The 24,060-nt window shown below is 39.1% G+C and overlaps 2 protein-coding genes across 7 annotated transcripts; both read right to left on the bottom strand.

Moving 5' to 3' along the window:
* Positions 1 to 163: 163 nt before the first annotated feature.
* LOC103714871 (ruBisCO large subunit-binding protein subunit alpha) lies at positions 164 to 5,933 on the bottom strand. Its single transcript, XM_039114925.1, has 8 exons — positions 5,724 to 5,933; positions 5,362 to 5,524; positions 5,015 to 5,136; positions 4,640 to 4,847; positions 4,308 to 4,453; positions 3,908 to 4,214; positions 897 to 1,348; positions 164 to 726 (listed from the first exon to the last, which is right to left on the bottom strand). The coding sequence occupies exons 1-8, from the start codon at positions 5,775 to 5,777 to the stop codon at positions 439 to 441; spliced, it is 1,740 nt and encodes a 579-aa protein (XP_038970853.1). The 5' UTR covers positions 5,778 to 5,933; the 3' UTR covers positions 164 to 438.
* Positions 5,934 to 9,257: 3,324 nt separating this feature from the next.
* LOC103714870 (OVARIAN TUMOR DOMAIN-containing deubiquitinating enzyme 12-like) lies at positions 9,258 to 22,234 on the bottom strand. Of its 6 annotated transcripts, none has more exons than XR_005506681.1 (12): positions 22,066 to 22,234; positions 18,518 to 18,980; positions 18,246 to 18,415; positions 17,272 to 17,345; positions 15,981 to 16,035; positions 14,401 to 14,475; positions 14,179 to 14,252; positions 14,040 to 14,088; positions 10,926 to 11,010; positions 10,120 to 10,176; positions 9,666 to 9,882; positions 9,258 to 9,521 (listed from the first exon to the last, which is right to left on the bottom strand). XR_005506681.1 is itself a non-coding variant. In XM_039114929.1 (12 exons), exons 2-12 carry the CDS (start codon positions 18,843 to 18,845, stop codon positions 9,821 to 9,823), a joined length of 939 nt encoding a protein of 312 aa, XP_038970857.1. In that variant the 5' UTR covers positions 18,846 to 18,980; positions 22,066 to 22,231; the 3' UTR covers positions 9,560 to 9,820. The 6 variants fall into 6 exon arrangements, 5 of the variants coding, with proteins under 5 accessions (XP_038970857.1, XP_038970854.1, XP_038970855.1 ...); XM_039114929.1 differs by lacking the exon at positions 9,258 to 9,521 and having other exon boundaries at positions 9,560 to 9,882; positions 18,518 to 18,613; positions 18,704 to 18,980; positions 22,066 to 22,231; XM_039114926.1 differs by lacking the exon at positions 9,258 to 9,521 and having other exon boundaries at positions 9,560 to 9,882.
* Between the last annotated feature and the right edge of the window lie 1,826 nt (positions 22,235 to 24,060).

Raw genomic sequence — 24,060 nt, 5'->3', positions numbered from 1 at the left:
TAAATCCTAGTTAAATTACATCAGAGGTCACTAACAGGGAGCCCAGTGCAAACTGTAATAATAAAACTAAAGGCTCGTCTGAGATACCATGCATAAAACATTAACTGAAAAAAAGATTTGAAACAAATTTTCACCAGGGGCTAAAAAGGGGGGTAAAAAAGCATTCAGAAAATTCCCTCGTTTTCATATATTTTCAAATCAAGCTTGCTATTACTAAGAACGCATTAAACATGCTCCCATTTGCATTATTGCACCAAGCAAGTTTTGATTTCATTAAGCATCTCAAAAAACTAATGAGAATATGAAAACACAAGCTGAATGACTCTTAAGGGTGCCCCACTACAAACCCGCCGCATTACGCTTCCTCCGATGGCACTAATATTTGTATCTGCGACTTAATCTAGACTAACACTGGAAGGGAAAGAGAACCTAATATGCTCAAATGGTAAGGCCTTGGGGTGGTGCAGCAGCAGGAGCCTTTGGCTTTGGCTTCTCCACCACAATGGCCTGTGTTGTTAGGACCATTCCAGCCACCGAGGCAGCATTCTGCAGCGCACATCTGGTCACCTTTGCAGGGTCAATGACTCCAGCTTCTACCAGATTCTCAAACTTGTCAGTCATTGCATTGTAACCGACCTCCCACTGGCTGTCCTTGATCTTCTCCACCACAACCTCCCCCTCCACTCCTGCGTTATGAGCTATCAAAGCTGCAGGTGCTACTAGTGCCTGCTCAATATAATTTAGAAGGAAAAAGTGATTCACTCAGCTACTCTTCAGACTTCAAGAACAAGGACACCAATATTACTTGTGATACAAGTCATCCAGGTGCAAAGGTAAGTTATATATAAGTCCATTTCAAGCAAATTAATAATAGTAAGATGAATCACACAACTCACTTTCTGCACAATGTCAGCACCCAGGCGCTCAACTGGGTCTTCCAACTTATCCTTCATGGCAGGAACACTAGCAGACATGTGAACAAGCGCAGCACCACCGCCAGGTACAATCCCCTCTTCTATAGCTGCAAATGTAGCATTCTTGGCATCTTCAACCCGGAGCTTGCGGTCCTCAAGCTCCGTCTCTGTTGCAGCACCAACTTTTATAACTGCCACGCCACCAGATAGTTTTGCAATTCTTTCAGCCAGCTTCTCGGAATCATAAACTGAGTCTGTCTCCGCAAGCTCTTTCTTTAACTGGGCAATTCTGGCCTGGATCTCATCTTTTGTTGCTGCATCTGCAATGATGGTTGTAGAGTTCTGAGAGATAGTGATCTTTCTTGCCGTGCCAAGCTGCTCCACAGATGTGTTCTCGATCAACAGGCCAAGATCTTTGGCCTGCAACTCAGCACCTAAATGGACAAGAAAAAGCATTTAAGAATGCTCAGATAAGAAAAGCTAATGGAAAGGGCTCATATTTTTTGATAGATTTCCTTAATATGAACATTCACTAAACTAGGGACATGGAATACAATTTGAATCATGATGAGGATGGACTAACTTGAACAAGGCATGTAATGAGAAATGGCATTATTCAGTACTAAAACACAATAATGATTGAAGTACTATTGACATTTGATAATCTCTATAAAACATCAAATGCAAAAGGTACATCATTCTTCTAAAATTTGACTCAGGTCATACAGTGCCAAACCATCCAATTCCTCAAACTATAAGATCACACTTCTGTGAGTGCATACACAGAGCAGACAGGCATGCAGAAGGCACATGTTCCACATTCCCGCATGTAAGTGTTCTAAAAAGTGGCTGCAGTGTGCAGGCACTCGGGGGACTACATAATGCATATATTATACGCATATTACATATGCGGGTGAATGTGCGATCACTATTTTTTAACTATTTAAAAATAAATAAAATTCATTAAGTATAATAAAAATAACATTAATGATAGCAATTTTTTATGGATCGATAAAATCAGTATCAATAACACCTAACAACTAACAATTAATGCTTAGTATCTAACACCCACCAGCAATAATTGTAACATAATTGATGTTTTAGCACTATTAGTATTCATATCAAACCCATCTAAAACTCATATCAAACTTAATCATCAGCTTGAACCCACTTCACCTACAAAGGCCCAGATAAGAGTGGGCTGTATATGTAGCTCCAAAATAGTTGGGACTAGGCCTAATGGCTATGGTTGTGGTTCAATCTAGATGATTTATTAATTCTGAGAAAAGAGAAAAATTTAGTTTGATTCTTAAAATTCTTTATCACATCCTCTCAAACCCCTTCCACATGCATTGGCCAACACTCTGACCCCCAAGCTGGATGGTCAGTTGGACAACCAAAGAGTTGTTCATGCCATTATGATAACCTTGTAACATGGATCTAAGTACCCCTGATTACCAAGGCATCCTTACATCTTTGTTGCAAATGCTCACATTATCATTTTCTCCATGAGTTACGTTTACATAGTGCAAGAGTTGAGTCTCTAAGATACCCATTCCTCACTTTCCCTCCTAGCTTTACCATGCATTAATTACAACATTTTCTTTATATCATGTCAATCTTTTTATTTAAATACTCTTTATTGCAAAACATTTTAAATAAAAAATGAAGGCCTTATTGCTAACATATAATTTGTTTTATTTTATAATGTATGTCTTATAACAGCCCAAAACGTACCTCTACACTTTATCCACCCAACTCTAGCATTATTAAGCCTTTTGATAATATAAGGAAAATAGCCTAAATGGTCCAACTTTAGGATATCAGTGAATCTACTGAGCAAATCATGTGAAGACAATACTCAAAATCAATCAAGCAAAAATAAACTCATGGGTTTGCTTCTCCCTACACATACCCCTACCAAAAGAAATTCTTACTACCAAACAAACTGCCAACAAAAAGTGCCATGCTTAGGTTTTACTAAACAACCATTAAATCCTCTCCCGAAAAACTCACTCCAATCCAATCCCGCACTGAGACCATACACCAACTTATGACCAACATGATGACAAAACTACCTACAGTTCATCACCAAAAACTGGTAAAAAAAATTTCGAAACGCATACACACATAAAGGAACCGACATACTGCCATATATGCCTTACATAGGGCAGCTCCATTTAATTCAATAGAAAATACACACGAAAAATCCTCAAACATATAGAAATTTGTGATTTGTGACATCTTTCCATCTTTCATTTGTTGAATCCAAGATAACAAACTGATCACAATAAAGAATCTCGTGACCATCAATTTTAACTACATCAACATCTATTGTCATTGATTTATATTTTTCTACAGAACAGCTGAACCAATTCATATGAGTAGCGCAAATTACCCCTATCAAAAACTTGAGAAACACCTGCAAGGTTTGATTGTAAACCTCCACTCAGTGGAAGATGGGCAGAAGCACTGGGTTGTAACCCCATTTGCGAAATAACAATGCATACACTCTACGCTGATTTACAGAGTTTAGTCCCTTATAAAACTTTCCTCTATAATTCAATTGAAAATTAACCTTTTCCCAGCATTTCCTCTGTATGAAGCATGTATGCCATTATACAACTAGATCAAAAACATTAAACAAAAATCAAGTAAATCTGGGCAACCGAAATCTAGTTTCATTTTACAAGTCTACAAAAAATTGATGTAACCGAATCCCCTAGTAAATTCAGAAGCGATGCAGAATGAATTGACCAAAGACAAGAATTTTCTTTCTAAAAATAATATGGAACACTACTTTAAACTTAATGAACTTTGCTGACTTTCACAGGTTGATGTGAAATCCTCATAAGAGCAAATTTAAAAGATATTAAAACTCTGACATGTGCAGTTCAGTACGACAGCTTCATGCATAGAAAAGAAGCATGACATGTTTTCATCATGAACAATGAACAATTATTTCCGAAAGAAACAAAGCCTTCCAAAGATACCTGTCAGAATTGCAATATCTTGAAGAATTGCCTTCCTTCTTTCACCAAAACCAGGTGCCTTGATCGCAGCAACATTAAGAATACCCCGAAGCTTGTTCACAACAAGGGTTGCCAAAGCTTCCCCAGTCACATCCTCGGCAATTATAAGCAGAGGAGCTCTCAATTGTGTTGTCTTCTCCAACAAAGGAATAATTTCTTTTATTGTTGAAATCTTTTGATCGGTCACTAAAACTTTGGCATTTTCAAATTCCACAGTCAACTTCTCGGGGTTCGTGACAAATTGTGGGGAAACATAACCTCTGTCAATCTGCAAGCGTGATGACCACACTCCATGAGACATGAAAACAAACTCATAGTATTTAGAAGAAGAGGACTTCAAAATATTTCGAACATGACTCACCTCCATTCCTTCCTCAACCACAACAGTTGTCTCAAACGATGACGAAGACTCAATAGACAAAACACCATCAGGGCCCACTTTATCAATTGCATCAGCAATCATGTCGCCCACAAGCTCATCATTACCGGCAGCGATAGAAGCAACAGCTGCATAACATACATATAATTTTAACAGTTTTTCATGAGGGAATTAATATTTCTATATCCAATGTAAACTGATATTAAACTTTGTAAACTGTTCCATTTGTCTAAAGATGACATATTCATGTAATGTTTATACAAGAATCTAACACCACACAGGTTCAGTTCAGACATAAGAGGCGCTGTCAATACCTTTAATATCACCACGTCCTTTGACAGGCCGAGCTTTCCTTTCAAGCTCCTCAACTAGCCCCTGCACAGTCTTGTCAATTCCCTTCTTGATATTAACAGGATTTGCACCAGAAGTAACACTTAATAAACCCAAGTTTATGATTTCACGAGCAAGAACTGATGCAGTACTGGTGCCATCACCTGCCGTGTCATTTGTCTTGCTTGCAACCTTCAACAAAGATAATGACGCACATAAACATGACTCTCATATACAATTTCACTTTAAAATCGATCAAGACTTGTTATTCAGAGAAGAAAACGGGTCAAAAGCTCATGAGCCATGAGTCAGGGGATGAAGAACAAAAGAATATGGATGCAATAAAACAAATTATATACCTCCTGTATCAAGGCTGCACCTGCATTCTCCATGGGATCAGCAAGTTCAATAGCGCGAGCAATTGTAACCCCATCGTTAACCACCTTAGGATTTCCAAATTCATCCAACACAACATTCCTCCCTGTTTATTACAAAAAAACATCAATAGACAAGTCCCCAGACGTAATCTAGTGAGTACATACATGCAACCAGAAGTGCAAGACTCGATCTTCGAGAAAATGCTATCAATATAAATACCAATTCCTTTCTAATCCAGGAAGAAGATTATCATATAGTATAATGACAGCAGAAAGGCGTGACACAGAGAACGATCTTTCTGCAAATTAAAATGGAGATTATGGAAAACCTCGGGGGCCAAGGGTGACACCGACGGCATTAGCAAGTTTCTCGACTCCAGACTGGAGAGAGGACCTGGAGGTCTGATCGAAAGCGATCTCCTTGGCCTTGGCGCGGACCACCAGCTGCCTCGGCCTCTGCCCCTGGTTCACCCTCCTCCACAAGCCCTCCCGCTGCACTTCCCAGAACGCAAACAATAATATATTTAAAGAACGAAAAAACCATCAGAAACATAAAGAAGAGAAGGATTTAAAACCCATACCGAATTACCACCAAAAAAGCTTCTACTACAAATCTCAAAACCAAAAAAAATTATATAAAAAAAAAATCAAATCCGAATCCGAAACCCTAGCCAAAAAAAGAGAGAGAGACCTGGCGAGGGGAGCGGAGCATGGATGCCGAGGAGATCGCATTCGCCGTCGCCATTTTCCGTGTAAAAGGATCGAAAGGGTTGTTCCCCCTCTTTTTCTTCTTCCTCCTGAGAGAGCTCTCGATTCCGGGAGAAATAGGTATAGGAGGGCTTTGTACTGGGGGAGATTGGGAATGGAGAGCGAGGGCCGGAGCTTCCAGAAGATTCTAAGCTCTCAATGCTTCAAAAGAATTAAATTAGGGTTCGGCGCGCTTGGCTCGCTACAGAGCGCCGCCGCTCAAATGTGCGATGGGTGCATGCGGGGAGCCGGTCCTGCGATTCACTGATACGGACGGGACAAGCTGGTCCGACCCCGAACGGTTCGGTCCATAAAAGAGTTGAGCTCCTGAACCGATCCCAACGCAAACCTCTAAGCCCTGATGAGATTTATCGACTAATGCATAGATTTGCATCGTACCCTTCGCATATCTTGTAAAGTTTACCAATTATACCTTAAACTCCATATTGTTAGCGAATTGTTTATTTATAGGTATGAAGTTAATTGAACTTAATATTGTTACCCTTGAACGGTTTATCCATTCCCAATCTTAAACCGGTGATAAAACTCTAATAATACCTGAACCCTAGATCTCGTGCAGTCTAAACTGCTTGCATCCGGTCCCACCCCAATCCTTGGATCGACAAAATTTTAGACCCAGACCGCCCAAGAGTACTGATATAGTTAGCAGGTACTCGTCTCAATCCAACTTTTGTAAGTCACCGTATGTTAATACAACGGATGATTCACAACTGTGCCTTACCAGCCCAAAGCACCCAACCTGAGTGATCTGCTACCCATCCAATCCGCATTACCATTCGCCCCCATATATACGTGGCTCGCCCCAAAAGAGATGCATTCTCTCGCCAAGCTCTAGATGACCCAAAATAAAGAATGGAGCCGAACCTCCCTCACACGCCCATGAATCCGACCAACCACTATAGCTGAATCACCTTCCAACAAAATGGCGTCAGCTCTCAATACACGTCGGGTATGGATGAGGCCGACCCAAGCAGCCCACAACTCCACTCCAGAAACCCCGATGTCAAAGATTGGGCTCTCACCTGCTACCACCATTCTAGAGTTTGGGCCTTTGATTATAAAGCCCGCTCTACCCCTTCTACCACCTTCCATCATACATCGATCGAAGTTGACCTTGAGAAAACTTAGAGGCAAGAGCTCCCAGGTGATAAACACCGATGAGATGCTACATGAGTAGAGGTAGAGTCCTAGGTGCCCTAAGCTATCATAAGCTCTCCAAGATGACTAGCATGGATGATCTTAGTAGCCTGCACCCGAGCCCCCTCTAGGACTATTCTTAGCGATAAACTGCTCTCCCCAAAGATCTAGGTATTTTCTAGCAATCCAAATATGCTAGGCAACATATGCAACCAAAACTACCTTAGAATGGAAGTGAGGCCCACCCGACCAATCTCTTAAGACTTGAAGGAAGGAGTTAACAGAAATTATTGTGTGACGCCCCTCCAGGAGGAAGTCAGTCAATCTCCACACCCACACTATCCTTCCGCATAGGAAGAAGATATGATCAACAGACTCCACCTCGCAGTAGGCGCATGTCGATGGGTTGCTTAGCCTGCGCCTACTCAGGACAGCCTTGGTCGGAAGTCATCCGCACGTCATCTTCCATAAGAACAAGGCTACTCTTAGATGAAGACCAATCCTCCAAATCTAGGCACAATCCCATTTCCGAGTCTTCTCATCTCTAAAGAGGCTACAAAGATTTCTCGCTCTGACCCTCGGGCTACAAGTAGAACTCCAGACCCTCACGTTAGAAGCACTACACCCCGGAACCGCAACAGATTGCACTCTCTCCGCCAAGTGCTCCCCGAAGAAATGGCCAATCTGGTCAGTGTTCCAACCCCTCTCCTCAAGTCAAAGCAAATCACAAACCCGCATACCATCCGCAGCTCCATGTTGACCGTGGTCAGCTAAAGTCTCAAAGAAAGATCGCCCATCAATGGATCCCCTATGGCATCCACACTGTGCCCATCCCCAATCAACCACCTAGTGTTGGCCAGCACCATCAGAGCGTGCCCGTAGATCTTCTTCCACATGAAGAAGATTCTCCACCTACCTTGGGTCACCTCGTCTACAGTCCATGGGTCATACTTAGTCCTCATCATCATACTCCAAAAGCACTCGGGCTCAAGAAGAAACATCGCAGTATGCCTAGCAACCAGCACCTATCTCCTCGTCATCAGTGATTGGACGCCCAAACCCCCATCTTGCACTAGCTGGCAGATCACTCTCTAAACGAATAGATGTACACCATGCCCTCCACCATAAGAGCCCCACAGAAAACACTGGAATATCCGTTCAACCTTCTAAAGCATGGATTTTGCCATGGCGATGTTGGATATGAGGTAGACCAACATAGAGCTCAAAATTGATCTCACTACAGTCAGCCTGCCCATCATTAATAGGGATAAGGACTTCAAACCCTCCAACTGCTCTTAAATGTGCCGCATGATACTAGTGCACTCGGTCGACCGGAGTCTCCTCTCGGTAATAGGAATGCCTAGGTAAGCCCAAGGCCCCTCTTGCTCCTTGATCCCCAAGAACTCCCAAATAGCAAGCTTCACCCCCAATTTGATCCACAGGCTGAAACAGATAGCAAACTTGAAGAAATTTACTTTCTACCAAATGTCATGCAAAAGCCCTCCAAAATTCGTCATCGCTACATTCCTCTTAGAGGTTTGGGCCAACACGAGAGTCGTCTGCAAAAAAAATATATGGGAGATCGGTCGGTCTCTTGGGATAGGAGTGCAGGCATCTAAAGTCTGGTCCAAGTATGCTACCCGCATGGCTTAAGGAATAGGGGACAATCTTGTCGAAGCCTGACTGGTATCAACGTGCCATTAATCAAGATGGAGAGGGAAGGAGCCTGCACACAACCCAAAATCTAGCCGATTCATCACCGTCAGCTAGCCCGCCACCACCCAAGGGCCGCCTGAGAGAGCGTTGTCCTGATCCTCCTCCGATCTGAACCTGATGACAATGTGGTCTTTAGCTGGGAGAAAAGCTTCCACCTCGTACTGAAGTTTTCCCCACACCATCACCTCCTAGGCCACCCATTCGGCCGGAACGTGCTGGCCTAAGCTCCGACCAATCACCATGACCTTCTTTCACAACTGCCTAGCCACCTCTATCCACTCCACCGGCAGCTCAAGGACCTCTGTGAAATGTCTCTGGAGATTCTCCACCTCCATCTTCGAGATTTGGTGGGATGTCCATCCCACCATCCCCGATCGCCCCTGCCACTTCTCCTTGCCTAGATATGGCAAACTCCAGCTTCCACCAGCAGAGGAGCCCTCCGATGCCTTCCCTCCTTGGTCCCTCCATTCCAATGCACACCAGCTGTTCAACCGAAGCTTCGAGAGCACATGAAGATTGATGCGCTCGCTCACCCAGAGCCCTAACTGCTCTACCCTCTCTTTCAAAGAAAAGAATGCAGTTGACGCTCATCTCCTCAAATCACTCCCATCAAATGCTGACATGGAATAAATTAATTCAATCTAATATTTATCCACAGTTTTTTCTATTTTCGTTAATTTACCATCATTAACTAATAAAAGATCTTCCCTGCATCTGACTGAAAATGTTTTTTTTTCTCCATGGGGGTGGGGGTGCAAAGACTGCAGATGGAGCTTGAAAATACGAGGGAAGCAGCGCATCCTCGTGCAGGCCAAGCATCGGAGCTGGACTCAACCGCCAATACACGAGCAGCAGCAGGCTTCCGACACTGCTGAACCATATCCCAACGTAAATACATTACCAGGCGAACAAAAAGAACAAGCATTTTTATCTGGAATAATATAGATGAATATAGCATAGAAACATTGGATAAGAAAATGAATGTCAAGGCCACAACCCACAGGGAATGTACATGCAAATGTGAATCAAAAGGGTGGATAGCGCAGGGATCATGCCCTATCTTGCAATGTGCTTCGCCTGCTACATCACTCGATGGAAATAGCTTGCTCAGAGAATCTCTCTAGAAACAAGAGATGTAAGTGAAGACCGCTGCAAAGACTTGCACTCCTAATGCTTGTTTCCAAAGTGCCACCACCTTTTCTTCCTCTTGGTCTCCGATGTTGGTAGATCTGCACAGCCAAAGAAGAAAATTAAGAAAATGCTTTAGATACCGTGCAATTTTGACCAGATCAATCATTTTGGATCCAGTTCAAATGATTCTCCAGAGATTTTGGTCGTACTCGGATGTAGGTAGAAATATGACTACTGAAAATGTGAATAATCTCAACGTTGTCGGTCATAGCGAAAGCCTTAACCGATAGAAGGGCAAATATACCAGATAGACATAGAGATTATCCTTTACTCACCCCCTTCAGGATAAATGGAATTGTAGTGCACCTCAGCCCAAAAGCTCAAGAATATTACTGCCAAACAGGAGGGAAAGTTAATATGGCAGTAAACAGCCAAGCAGGTGAAGGGAAATAAACAATTTTCACTCCATAATTCCAATACTGAAACAGAACGAGTTGTGTCCATATACATACATAACTTACATTAAATCAAATCAATATCATTGGTTAAGAAAAATCTTAGAGCCATTTGTACGACAGAAGGTTATGACAAACTAAGCTTGTATTGAACAATAATCAGACTTCTTAAGAGACACGCAACAAGCTCATAAAACTTGACTCATACATATACACTGCAGGATGGCAAATAACCATTCTCACCCATCCTTTAACAATGAGTTTATAAAATCCCGACATGTTGCTCCAATAGCTCCATTGCGTGCATTGCAAGCATGTACCACAACATTCACGGGACACATTATTAAATGTCATTCAAGTCAAGGAATAAAAATGGCAGCAATTTTTTGGTTTCTATGAGCTGCATGGATTACTGACAAAGCCCCAGAATTGCCGCTACACTCATAAGACATCAGTGTTTTGATGGTTAAAGAAAAATAAATGATATATGGATATATCGAATGGACCAAGCCAGAATAGTAATTGCCACCAGGAATGCTTAAAGAAAGTCAAGCAATTACAAAAGCAGGTTCCGATTAATTGTGATCAGTTTTGCATTACTTGTTGAAGGTTCACTATTAGTTCAATAAAACTGCCAAAGCAGAAGAAATATGATGAAAAAACTGCAAGCAAGCATTTGCACATACCTCGTTTAGATTTCTGCACATTTGGCAGAATCTCAATATAGCAGGTATCCTTGAACGATGTTATAACAAAAATTTTAACGCCATACTGCATAAGATCAATAAAAACTGATCATCATTAAATAAACCATTTTTTAAGTATAAAAGATCGTGATCACCTTGCTTTGTGCCGTGAAATATCAAGGGAAACTGTGTACTCATAAACTTACAGGTAAAAAGCATACTAACATATGAATAATGCAACATGGAGACAATATCAAGAGAAAGCATGAAATAATCAACATAAGATAGAACAAAAGCGCTGATAACAATCCCCAAGTAAAAGGTCTGCACATAAGAGAGAGATAATGTTCATATTACAGAACCAACCCTTTCAGCCTTTCCCTTCATTGACATTGTATTCATGATTCAATATACAAGTTTGCCTAGTTTGTTTTTATGGCTGAAGCACAATATACAGCCAGTGCAAAAGGTGGATTGCTCATATGAACATGAGAATGAAGATGGATCCCATCACCAATGGGCATGAGTCATACATGACAGCCAACCAAACAAACAAGAACATTCATAGATTCAAAGAAGTATTTATCTAACTACACTTTCACAATGTCTCGTGTGATGCAGGTTTTGCTCTATCTAATGAGCTAAAACGAAATAGCAATATGTAATTCCAATAAAACAGTTCTAACTTGTGTGTTTTGCCTCGTTACAATGGGATATAGTATATAAGATCTGCTGCATACCGTCCTAAAATACAAAGATATATCTTCTAACAGAAATGTGAACACTCTCAGATTTAACATAAGTTCACAGAGATGAAAGCAGATGCCATCAACATATAGATTTGACGCCTGGTACAGATACTGGTAGTAAATAACGCAAGCGGCCAGGCCTTAAAGCATACACCACAGGAAAGTAAAAGCTTGACAAGAAATAGAACTCTGGCAACCTAAGAAGATTGCAAAGAACTGCCAAGCCCAAGTGCCTAAATCAAAAATTTCATCAACACATCTTGATGCTATTAATTATTGATTTTAAACAAATAATGCAAATAAATTCAAGGACAAAGGAAAATCGTATTCATAGAGTTAAATAACCAAAATCCAATCAAAATAGCGTGCAAAGGTTGATATCGCCCTTGTTAAGAGCTCAATATGAGATAGAAGAACAAGCTAGCTAGGATGTAAGACATAATCATGACGTGCCAACTCAGGAAAAGGGTCAAACATGAACAGAAGATGAAAATGATCACTCCAATAAGTCTAAAACAAACCTAGCCAAAAATGCAAGGAAAAGCACCTCCCGATGGATTGAAACACCAAAATCCCAATGCTATAAGCACTTCAAACTGAAAAATTAGGGTGGTGTTGAAAGTTGCAAAGATGAAGGATACCAATAGAAGCTCTAGACGAAGTCTCAAAGAGAGTTCTGCAAGACACTTAAATAGACCCCAAAGTCCATGAAAAAAGTAAAGACTATGAATCTCAATGAAGCCAAGTAACAATTATGCAAGCCAGGCCAACATCTGTTAGTACAGTTTTTTGCACCTCATCCCCAAGGGCTTGCCTTTAGGAGGTCCAGGATTCAAATCCTGGGTGTTGCTTAAAAAGAAAAAAGGCAAGCCAGAGAATTTGGGAGATTCAAGAAAGGCAAAAATGATTCTATGCAAGATTTGATGAAGCAAGAAATGAAAGTCATAAATACCAAAAGTGCTAATTTGAGGATTTGGGTGTTGATAAAGCAAACTTCGAAAAAACAAGTCCGATCAGATTAGATTAGAACAGTCTTAGTTGATAAAAATAATGGCTAGCAGTTCCTTCATAATCTTTCTTCAGGGAGGCAACCCTTGAAGTAAAAAAGATCAAATTTTCTTTTGCCGTATGAGGTTCCATTTAAAGGGACTAGCACTCAGTAAAGAGCAATGCTAATGAAAATGGTGGAAAGTGCATCAGCTCCAATGGTCTTGGACTCTTGATGCTAGTCTTGTGCATTCCCATCCAGTGACAAATAAGTGCTACACAAAACCTACTGTTCAACATTACTTGTCAAATCTCATTGATTGGTTACTATGTGGTATTTGCTAGAGACCAGACTGAGTCTATACATATAAAGGATAACCAAAACAAGCTCATAAGGTTTAATTTGGTCCAGAGCACTAATTCAATAATCAATGGCAATGGTTCACTTGATCCTATCCATAATTCAGCGTAGAGATGTCAATAGGATAATTTACAGGCCTAACTTCATAGTCATGCACCAGGTCACTGGATCGAGCCTATTCAAAATCTTGTGAATCTCTATCCAGATCCAGCTCACTGACATCTGAAGCCCAGCTTCAGGCAACAAAAATAAAAGCATGTCAACAAACCAGGTCAATCCAGGATAGCGAGGAAACAAGACTGCTAAAAAATGCCCCCATTGTTGATCATTGATTTGCAAGCATCATTAATATTGACAGCATGGAAAGAAAGCTGATCAAGAATTTTTTCCCCATAATGTCTCATTCACAATCAATCCAGGTATATGGCTATAGCATGTCAGACCATGCAGGCAGGTTGTCCCAATAAGGGATGTGCTTTCAGAAACCATGTACACCTTTTCAACATCCATACCGTGTATGGGCTATTAAATCACAAACATAAGCAAAACAAAACTGTAAAATATTATTTTAACATTTTATTCTCACTTTTAATGGTTAATTAAACTTATCTCAATTAAGTCAGTCTGTTTAAAGGTAAACTAGCAAAAAAGAAAACAATCTGTCATTTTATATCTCAAATTTGTGTGCGGGTGAAAGGATGGGGAATCCCAACAAGTTCGAGATATAAAATAATCCTGCAAAAGTTTCCATAACTGATTTATGTAATTCCCATGTTATTGCACTTCCTTCTTATCACTAATAGAATATACAGCTTAGGATCCAATTGTTCTCTTGGAGAAGCTCCTCACTTCACAAATCTACACCAACATTATCATAAAAGTTAAGATATCCACAATATAGTAAGCCATCAAATTAAGTGAAAAATGTAGTACTGACCAGAAACATTAAAAAAAGCCAGACAAGATTTCAACAGAAAGAAAACAAAAAAAATATTGGAATAAGGAAAGAAAACATACAGAATCTGCAGCAGCCTGTAATGTGACATGATCGCCCCATTCCCCACTCCTGTTATTCACAGTAGTACAGTACTATGAAAATATTACACGCTTATGTGTTTCCAAAATGGTATCATATGTTATAAGATACAGAGCATACCTACAAAGCTTTTTCAAATAGTCACCATATGCCATGGGAACATATCCCTCATAGATCTCAGGGTGGGACATAAGCTGGAAAATGAAAACAAAAAGACATGTATTCATTAAGCATGTCAAATGCAGATCAACATAAAAATGAAAAGAGAAGATACTCATGAAATATCAAAAAGATGAAGATCAACAGAAATTTTAATAATGATACTAGCATTGAAGGACAAACCTGATTAACAACTTGCTGCCTCACAAACTTGTGGTGTTCAGGGGTACGGTAAAATTGATCGGACAGAGCTCGAAACTGTGAAAGACATGAAATTCAAATTTGTTATTTCCAACGATAAGAAGAAAAGGTAAAGAGCATGCATGCATGTATGTAAAAAGCTTCGTTTCTCTTTATCTATCTTCACAGCTATTTTGGATCATATGCTTGCGCAAATGCAAACAGATGAGGCCAGCCAATCTAAGCTGGTTAAATCCAATTCAGACCATGCAAGGTCTTTTAAGAAGCTTCCCCTGTTTCTATCTCCTTCTAACAAATTGAGGAGCAAGAAGATAAAAAAGAAGCGCATGAGAAAAATATTGGGCATCAGAGTCCAATTCTGGTAAGTTAGAAGCATGCATGCTCTTTTACGTTCTATTGCATTTAAAAGATATAATTCTTATGTCAAAAGTTTAATTTATTTTGGAAAATTCTGCACGCTTTTTATGGTTATTGCTTAATTCAATTGATCATGCATGCATATCAGATTTGATATTTGAATTTTATGCTAATTATTTTCTTTACTATGAATTAAACTTGAAAATGATTGTATCAAAAATTTTAAAAATGTAATATAACTTTTATATGAGTCATAAAATAAAATGAGCATGAATCCTATAGATATCAAATCTAAGCATGTAGAGCTTTTATGAGAAATATAAGGTCGTGTTTTTGACACATTTTCTTTTTCTAGATTTTTCCTACCCTCTCAATTTTTAATTTTGAAGAGTTTCATGCATGTTTGGAGAGGATGAGCCTTTGCACAACAATTTTGTAACCTAAAGGTCACAGTTTCGAAATACGGAAACAACCACCCAGTATGCAAGGATAAGGCTGTATACATCTGACCCTCTCCAAACCATGCAATGGTGGGAGCCTCAAGCACTAGGCTGCCCTTAAGAGTTTCATGTATGTTTATTGCATTCATTATACTTATCCAAATTATGGCATATAAACTGTTGGCAACAGTTCACCTGCCAGAACAATTTAATGATTTTATGTGTATACAAACCCTTCCATATGGCTATATACTGGCCAAATTAAAACTGCATTATGCAACATCTGAACCCAAAACCTTTGGAAAGTGGGTGAATTTGAAATCAGCCCATAAAAGATCACCTCAACATTTCATAAGCTGACAATAGATTTCAGTTCTTTCGGCTATCCGAACTGGTAGATAATCAAAATCCACTACGTTATTTATTACCAAGTACAGAGCGAGAAATTAACTGATGTGAGAAAAATTACATAAACAAAATAATAGTGTGGACATATTGATTCCCATACAATGTTATTGTTATAGCAACATACTAGGAGAGAAACCAAAATAGCATAGTAAGACAAACAAAACACTATAGCAGCAGCTATCCTCCCAAAACCTGAGCTGACAAAACTGAAGAATGAGACTAATCATTCGCCAAACAGAATTTACATATTAGCTGCAATTGACAAGCTTATGTCCTGACTAGTTTCTTCAGTACACATCTATGTTGTTTAATTTGAAGGAAAAGGAGAAGAAAAAAGAGATCCATCATGCAACTAACCTGACAGTTACCATCTCCTTGAACCTTAAGCTCAACCAAGTCATACAGTTGCAACCTGTAGTGTATAGCAATCAGACAATCATATACAGAAAAATTTACAACATTAGAATACAATTTAAGACATGTAGGTACTGTACTAATGAATAACCATAACTATGAAGCCTTGCACCAACAATTTGGGTCAGCTTTATGAATCCTTGGTGGCTGGTCATTGTATCAAAGGGAATTCAGGTGTGTGTGTGTGTGTGTGTGTGTAGCGAGAGAGAGAGAGAGAGAGAGAGAGAGAGAGAGAGAGAGAGAGAGAGAGAGAGAGAGAGAGATACACTTGAGTGAATCTCCGCTCAGATCCGGTTAGGTCTAGATTGGACGATGACGGTCCCACATTGATGATCTGAGCCGTTGGATATGATCTACTACCTCTAAATTGCTTTACATACCAAAATCATGTGATTGGAGATACCTATCCTATGCATCAAGAGGTCCAAAATGGACAGCCTAAATAACACTAAATTTTGTAGGTTTTATTGATCACTTGATGCATAGCTAAAGCTCCAAATCACATGACTTTTGGTGTATTAGCAATTTAGAAGTAGTAGATCACATCTAATGCCCGAATCACCGATATGGGATCCTCATCATCCAATATAGACCTAACTGGATCTGAGTGGAGATTCACTCAAGTGGAGCCAAGTCTAGCTATATATTAGAGCTGATCATCGACTGGGCTTGGGCACATATTGTCAAATTTTGAATAGGCCCAGCTTGAAGCCCGACTAAAAATGAATATACTTTAAGCTTGAGGCCCAACCCATGATCAGCTCTGCCATACACACACACACATACTGATGAATTTATACAATCTTTTGCATACATTGACTAAAGCATATTACATATTCTTGATCAAGAAGGTAAAATTTATAAAAGAGAAATATATTCCAGTATGAATCCATGGAAACTTCTATGCATTCCTAATGTAGCTAGGAATGTTAAGCTCATAACAAAAATTATAACTTGTCAAAACCAGCACACTTTGGAGATCACCCACAATGGACCGATATGTCAACTTTTAACATGTTATGCTGTTTCCATGGTGCAAACCTAAAGCTGCTGAAGGTTTTCATAATTTGGACCAACTTGAAACATAAATAATAAAAAAATCCATCTATGCAAGCCCTTGGAAACAGCTTTTGAACTACTACTCTGGGATGCATCTCGTTGTAACAGACTAACCTATCAAAGTGAGATACATCTCACAGTAATAATTTGAAAAGTATAGTGCTACAGGCCATACCTGTCTATAAGCCTTTGATGATCCGAAGTAGCTTCATCAACAGAAGGAATTTCTCCATTGATTCTAGGAACATGCTGTATGAACCAAACAATTTATGATGTGAGAGATAACATGCATGCTAACTTCTTACATTTCAAGAAAATGTAAATATACAGCATCCATATATGCAAAAGGTGAGAGATAATGACGATGACGTATATGAAATGACGATCACGTATATGAAAAGAATGTACTTTTCATAGTTAATATTTCAGCAGATGACAGGTAAAGCTGTTAATGTGGTGTCACTAAAGAATATAGGTGGAGGAATTCTTCAATATGGAGTAATAGCAAGAACCAAAAAAAGTCATTTCTCTGGCAGTTTAAAATATCAAAGACATATAACAAGTGCCTAGATAAGCAAGGCACACAGAGGTGTATAAAGTGTATGCATGACTGTTGATGGTGCAGGGCTGTCATCCAGTAGAAAATGCATACCAAATAAATATTCATGTTGGTCTTCTTTGGTAAGATACCATATGTCAGTCTTGATAATAGGTAAGTCCAATTTATTTCGTTAATGAATTAGATTGGACCTTGTCCAATCCTTTCTCTCAAAGAAAAAAAGATCTTTAAGCCGAAGGGCATCATTTTATCAATATGCCGTTAACCAGGACAACCAACCTATCAGCGAAAAATAATCAGATAAATTTCTACTGCCAATGTTATGCTGAATGCTTTCAGCCATATCTACTCTAGTTGCATATATGCTAGAACATGAAACTAAAAGGAAAGCTCAAGAGCTTCTTTTCATGGTTTCACCTAAGCAATAAGTGATTTTTCCTTGCATTGACTGATAAGAATTTTCATATTACAAGACTGTAAGACATTCTCTGATTTCCCACAACATTTTTCAAACGAAATATTTCTTTAATCTACCAGTGATTTAGTTATATAGTTGATAATGTGAGCTTCAAAAGTATGCATAAACTTACAGGAATCGGAACCATCTGATTCAACCTCTTGCCTACTTCACCATCTATGTCAGAGAAGTCATCTGTGAGCTCCAATGACCAATCCTCCACTTCATATGAGTATTCCCCAGGACTTGAACATGAACTGGAAGGTTCCATCTCATCTGCCTCTTCCTGACCATCTTCATTCCCTACATAAAAATGATAAATGCAATAACAAAAAAGGAGCACAAAGATGGGAAATGAGACACAAAATGGACAATTGAAAAAGAAAATTCTTATCATCTGCTTGCCTGAACTATAGTTCCTCATTGAAGGACCAAACCAATCTTGTGTCAGAACAGATGCTTGCAACTGTTCTTCATCTGCATGTGAAGGTCCAGTTGCTTCTGCAACAGCAAGCTGTGAAAATTCTTCTTGAAGAGCATGGGCAATAATCTCATCATTCTCTATAGTAGTACGGTCTGTGCCAATATTACCTTCTCCGACATAACAGCTATGATAAAAGCTGGCATCATGTTGAGTAGCTCCTCCACAATACTCGGTGTTTGAAAATGGATCGCCATGGAGAATATCAAGACCCCAGCGGAGAACATCAGAATCTTGCTCGTACATAATCATCTGCTATAAATACTTCCCTAGCATAATACTGTGCCAGAAACAAGAATCCTGAATATTTCCACTTGCACAGTTATCTTACTGTAGCTTGAGAATATGTTTTACAGGTAGCATAAAATCATCCCTGACAGTCATTCCCTGAACATACATGAAATTAGCCTCACCAGATAGACAGGTAATATATATATATAAAATCACCAACAACATGAAGAAGAATTCAAATGATCATATCAGAAACTAAAAGGAAATAGATAGAAACATGACTGAAAGATGAAATAAAACTAAATCAAGAGAATAATCAAAATTTCATACTTCGTGAAAAAAAGTAACTCCAAGATTACTATTATATCACATTCTTATGTGCTGATATTTTTAACAAATTCTACAATATATTATTGGAATTTAAAAGAAGAACATGTTGATTGTATAACAGCAAAAATTTGCTTACAAGCATTACAGTTTGAGAAAGTAGCTCATCATTTAGATATATTAACTACTAATGTGTCTACATGATGCACAACAACTACAATTTGGTTGAAAGCTGGCATCAAACATGTAAAAGGTCAAGGCCAGATGAAGAAGATTAAAGCTAGATGTTATAGACTTTCAGTTAAGAGTAATCCAGTAGGCGAAAGCAAGCATCATGATGAGATGGTGAGCAGAAAGGTTTCTTCTTCAGAAACAGATAACTTCATACATATTGAAAGAGAATAAGTTCAGTTATGCCCTTCACAATTTAAACAATAACAAAAATAAAACACCATCCATTAAAATCATAATTCAACATAATCTGCTCAGATCGCCAAATATGGCAATTAGAATATCCTAAAGGATAGTGGACCCATCACTTCACTCCGAACAGTCTTATTTCCTGATTATACTTGGAAAAGAGTGCAATATGTGAGAGGCGCCCGATCCAATCCTAAGCCCCCCATCTACCATCCACCCCATATTGCAATCGCAATATGTGGCAAAATAAACCATGTCCCAAATAATCAAACTTGAAATGGAGACTTCTAAAATCGCAAGGGCAAACTCTGCAGCAGTTGAAGGATTATAAAAGGATGTCCGCTAAACATAGGAAGATTCAGAACTAGGTTTCACCATGAAGGAAAGTACAAGTGTTCTCGTCCGATTTGGGTTGACATGAGAAAATCTAGTTTAGAGAGCGCAGTTTGATAAAACAGGGCTCCAGGTTAGGTGCTGATGAGCACAATGAACTATCCATGTGGCTGAGAGCCCTCGCAACCCAGGCACAATGACAAAATTATCTCAGGCACACTCTACTATAGAGCTATTAGCCCGTCATGTGGGCCTCCTGCTTGGAGGCCTGAACTTTTTTAAAGTGCTGAATAAAAAGATGGGGCAACTAATGACTTCTTGAACAATCAATCAGACTATGCCAGTAATCTGATTCTGTATGTTCCAACATAAGCAGGGACTTGACAAACGACAAAATAGAGAAAAGTTCTAAGAATTCACAAACATGCAGCAACAAATTGGAAGATAATCTGGCTGCCCATTTCACTTGCACGATTTTCCTTGGGCTCACTTATGCTGACTTGGAAATTTAACATTCAACCACCCCTTGTATGACACCAGTTCCCGCAAGTCACACCAATCCCCTCATGCCACATGGCTGGATGAACTTTCATATGCACAACACAAGAACCTCCTAGCATAGATAGATATATAAAAAGGAGACAAATATTTCATGAAAGTCATATTAGTAGGTCATTTATCCACATTTGACTACCAAAATATAGTTGGTTATCTTTTTAACTGTTTTGTGGAAATGCTTCCTTGCAGTCTTAAAAAATTCTTGATGATCAGTAGCAAAAAATGTCACAATTAGCAGGATTAATGAAGATCAATATGGATTTAGGGAACCCAAGACTTCAGCATATTGTAGGCCTAATGGCTATTGCTCATAGCTTCTGTCTGTGTGATTCTAGTAAAAATTATGGATCATGAACTCTATAATGCTCTTAGAACACAGCTGGATATATTACCAGGTAGGAAATGTGACAAAAGTAAATGCTAGTCATTATGAAATATAATGCCAGCAAAACAAGACCATGCAAAAGAAGCAAAATTCTCTCTACAGAATCGGTCTACGGCTGGGAGAAGAGCCAAATTCAAGCAACGCAGACAATGCTCAAGCTCGTTTAGCAAGTTCTGTTCAATTATTTTCAAGCTAAATTTGAGCTGTCAGGAATAGGTTATCGAGGGATTAACCAGGGAGAGACTGAGGTCCAGGGCTTTCACTTATGTCTGAATATTTATTAAATAATCAATAAGAATTTCATTTGTAATAATAACTGAAATAATATAAATTTATATTATTTACTTATTTATTTATATTTTGAGCTTAATCAAGCAAAGTATGAGACAGCTGGGCACATCTTAAGCTCATTTCATTTACTAAATTTGCACCAAACACAAGATGCTCATGAATGCCCACTTGTTGACACCAACACCCCTGATTTGGTTTGCATCAATTCCCTTTTTTCTGAAAAAAGTATGAAATTAAACAAAAAGAGGTCGTTGATGCATCAAGAAACAACATGTAGATTGTTTGTCAAAGTGTGAGACAACCAAATCACTGATTTCAATAATCACTACTGGAATATGGAATCTGTACAAGGACTTCGATAGAGAAAAGATTATAATAAAGATGCCGGCTTTTGGCGTTAAATAGCTACTCGATAGCCTCAAAACTAACGTCCAGCGATTTCAGATCAACATCAACAGGATATGTCTTTACAAATCTTAAAGCTAACAAATCCTATGTAGATAGAATTAATTCAAAAAGCAAAAGATACCAGAAACGAGCAGGTAACAGTACGTTCCACAAACCAAGATTATATCATCGCATTAATAGAAAAGAATGGCCACTATTCTGCAATCTGATCATGTCTTGAAGTGAAACAAGACTGCAATTCAATCACAAGAACTGCACCAAGAATCCAAGACAGCGACAAAAATCAAAAAACAAAACAAAGAGACCAGAGACATTATCAAGATTCCAAAATCTCCAAGCTGAATCCTTCATCAGAGACATCAAGAACAAAACATCAAAGACCGAAATCAAGACGATCCATCAAACTTCCATGATCGGACGTCGGACGATGATCCTTTCCAAGAAACCAAGAACACTCCACTCGCTTAAAAACACCCAAAAATCCTTCAATTTTTTCCACAAATCGGAACAAGGGCTTACTTCCGATCGAAGCGACCCGACGAGATGAAGAAATCTCTCGGTTTCTTGTCACGGAGACGACTGATCGAGCGAGAAAGAAACCAAAGAAAACATCAAAAAGCGACTTCGAGACGCCACGAAGGAATGAAGAGCGAGAGTCGCGGACGTTACGGGTTTAATGTGCCCGATTGGGAGCGGCGCGGCCGCAGTCTGAATAGCGTTTCGGTATCGGTATCGGATCGGGGCGTACCGCCGGGGAGCATCGGGGCGGCCGTACGCGAATCTTCTACCGTCGGATGCCAGGAAGAGTGTACGGTGGGGATGCATCGAAGGCGGGCACCGGGAGAGCATCTGCTTGTTTATATCACGGGGGGAATCTCCGCCCTTGAAAACCTATCTGACCGCTGTCAGTCGTGGGACCCGCCTCCAAGGTACGATGGGCCCGAGGCCGGCCTCATGACGCCGAAGGGGCGGACGCGAATCTACCGCTTGATACTGATTGAATGGTTCTGATCCATTGCTGCCGCTTTCCATTGGGCATAAAATAGATTGCAGAAAAAGACGGAACATAAGCATGATCCATTCAAATAAACTTACCTAAATGATAAGCAACATAGGAGACCATTCAATTTGCTGCATTGTTAGTCTCTCTGTAAGCATAAGTAGCGAAATGCATTCACCCAAACTATTTGGGCTGTTTAAAAGTGATGAAATTTGCACGAGCACGAAGACTTTATTTGGAAGTTCTGAAACAATTATGACGGGTCAAACACGGCATGTCATGAACGGATAGTGACCGATTTGGACTCGATTGGCATCATCTACCTTGATGCGGATTGGGTTAATATGTTTCTGGTGGATTAGATACAGTCTTACAAGAAATACTGGAATTATATGCAAATAAAACATGCAAAAATGTGTTATATATAAATTACATATTCATGCTCTCACCCATAGTTTATATCATCTCGATTGTCAACTAAGATATAAGTACCAACTAGTATAATTGCCTAAATTATTAGGTTATATCTGATAATCTTCCTTCAAAGCTCACGTAAAAAGGAATAGCTATGAAGAGAGGGCTCTCTCTTTTTCCATAAAAAATAAAAAAATAATAAAATAGTTATTCATCCACGATGCAACTTATTTATGTGAGACTAGGGCCTTTTGATTTATGACAACATCCCATGTAGCATTACATATAATTTCTATGGTGATCTCCCAAATCTCTCTCTACATTACAAATATTAATGGATACAAATTCATTATCATCATCTTGTTATTGCTTTAAAATAGTAGCTATTGTCAAATATTTTTGCTATTTGTTTGAATATTGTTAAATTTAAATCTCTCCAATGGACAATGGTCGTTGCAACATGGGCAACAGTGGTAATGAAACTTTGGTTAGATGGTGGGCAATTTGAATGAGACCATCTAATTGCTGCAGAGACTCGAGTAAAACACCTCAATTAGAAATGGATTTGGTCCAAGTCCAAATTAGGTATTGCTCGTGTCCACTAAATCGTACTCTAGTATAGGTGACTTGAATCCATCGTGCCTTCATTCTAGATTAAAGAATAGGTAGGCTTTGATTGGCTATTTGTTTCTATTTTATTATCTTTTTCTGAGATTCAAATATTTCTATCAAAGATTTAATGCCTCCCTCCCCACAAAATAAATAAATAAATAAATTGCCGAGAATGACATATGGATGTGACATCAAATGACGGATGCGGCGGGTGTAACCTTTCGGAAAGCTAAAGGTTAAATAAAATGCACTCTATGTCCCTGTACGTATTCCAAACGCCACGGTGAACAGCTAAAATTTGAGCAACGATAACGATTTCTTGCGTATAATGATTGAACTTTGAACTTCCAATTAACAATCTTAATTCAAAAGAAGAAAAGAAAACAACTCATATATATATATATATATATATATATATATATTGAATGCAGCAATTTATAGAAATCAATGCTAGTAAGAATATTTGCAGCCACAAAGGGCATAGATGC

Source organism: Phoenix dactylifera, chromosome 17, assembly GCF_009389715.1.
Source record: "Phoenix dactylifera cultivar Barhee BC4 chromosome 17, palm_55x_up_171113_PBpolish2nd_filt_p, whole genome shotgun sequence".
Classification (NCBI taxonomy): Eukaryota; Viridiplantae; Streptophyta; class Magnoliopsida; order Arecales; family Arecaceae; genus Phoenix; species Phoenix dactylifera.
This window is presented reverse-complemented; position numbering and strand designations above follow the sequence as displayed.

What these genes read in the sequence shown, in the direction of transcription:
- LOC103714871 (XM_039114925.1), bottom strand. Translation starts at nt 5,777, where the DNA reads ATGGCGACGGCGAATGCGATCTCCTCGGCATCCATGCTCCGCTCCCCT. An exon ending in TGTCACCCTTGGCCCCCGAG is followed by an intron (nt 5,137 to 5,361) that starts GTTTTCCATAAT and finishes TGTAATAAACAG; the next exon opens with GGAGGAATGTTGTGTTGGAT. An exon ending in GTGCAGCCTTGATACAGGAG is followed by an intron (nt 4,848 to 5,014) that starts GTATATAATTTG and finishes TCTTTGTTGAAG; the next exon opens with GTTGCAAGCAAGACAAATGA.
- LOC103714870 (XM_039114926.1), bottom strand. Translation starts at nt 18,845, where the DNA reads ATGATTATGTACGAGCAAGATTCTGATGTTCTCCGCTGGGGTCTTGAT. An exon ending in TACAGGCTGCTGCAGATTCT is followed by an intron (nt 11,011 to 14,039) that starts GTATGTTTTCTT and finishes GATCTTATGCAG; the next exon opens with TATGGCGTTAAAATTTTTGT. An exon ending in TTCCATTTATCCTGAAGGGG is followed by an intron (nt 9,883 to 10,119) that starts GTGAGTAAAGGA and finishes TTGGCTGTGCAG; the next exon opens with ATCTACCAACATCGGAGACC.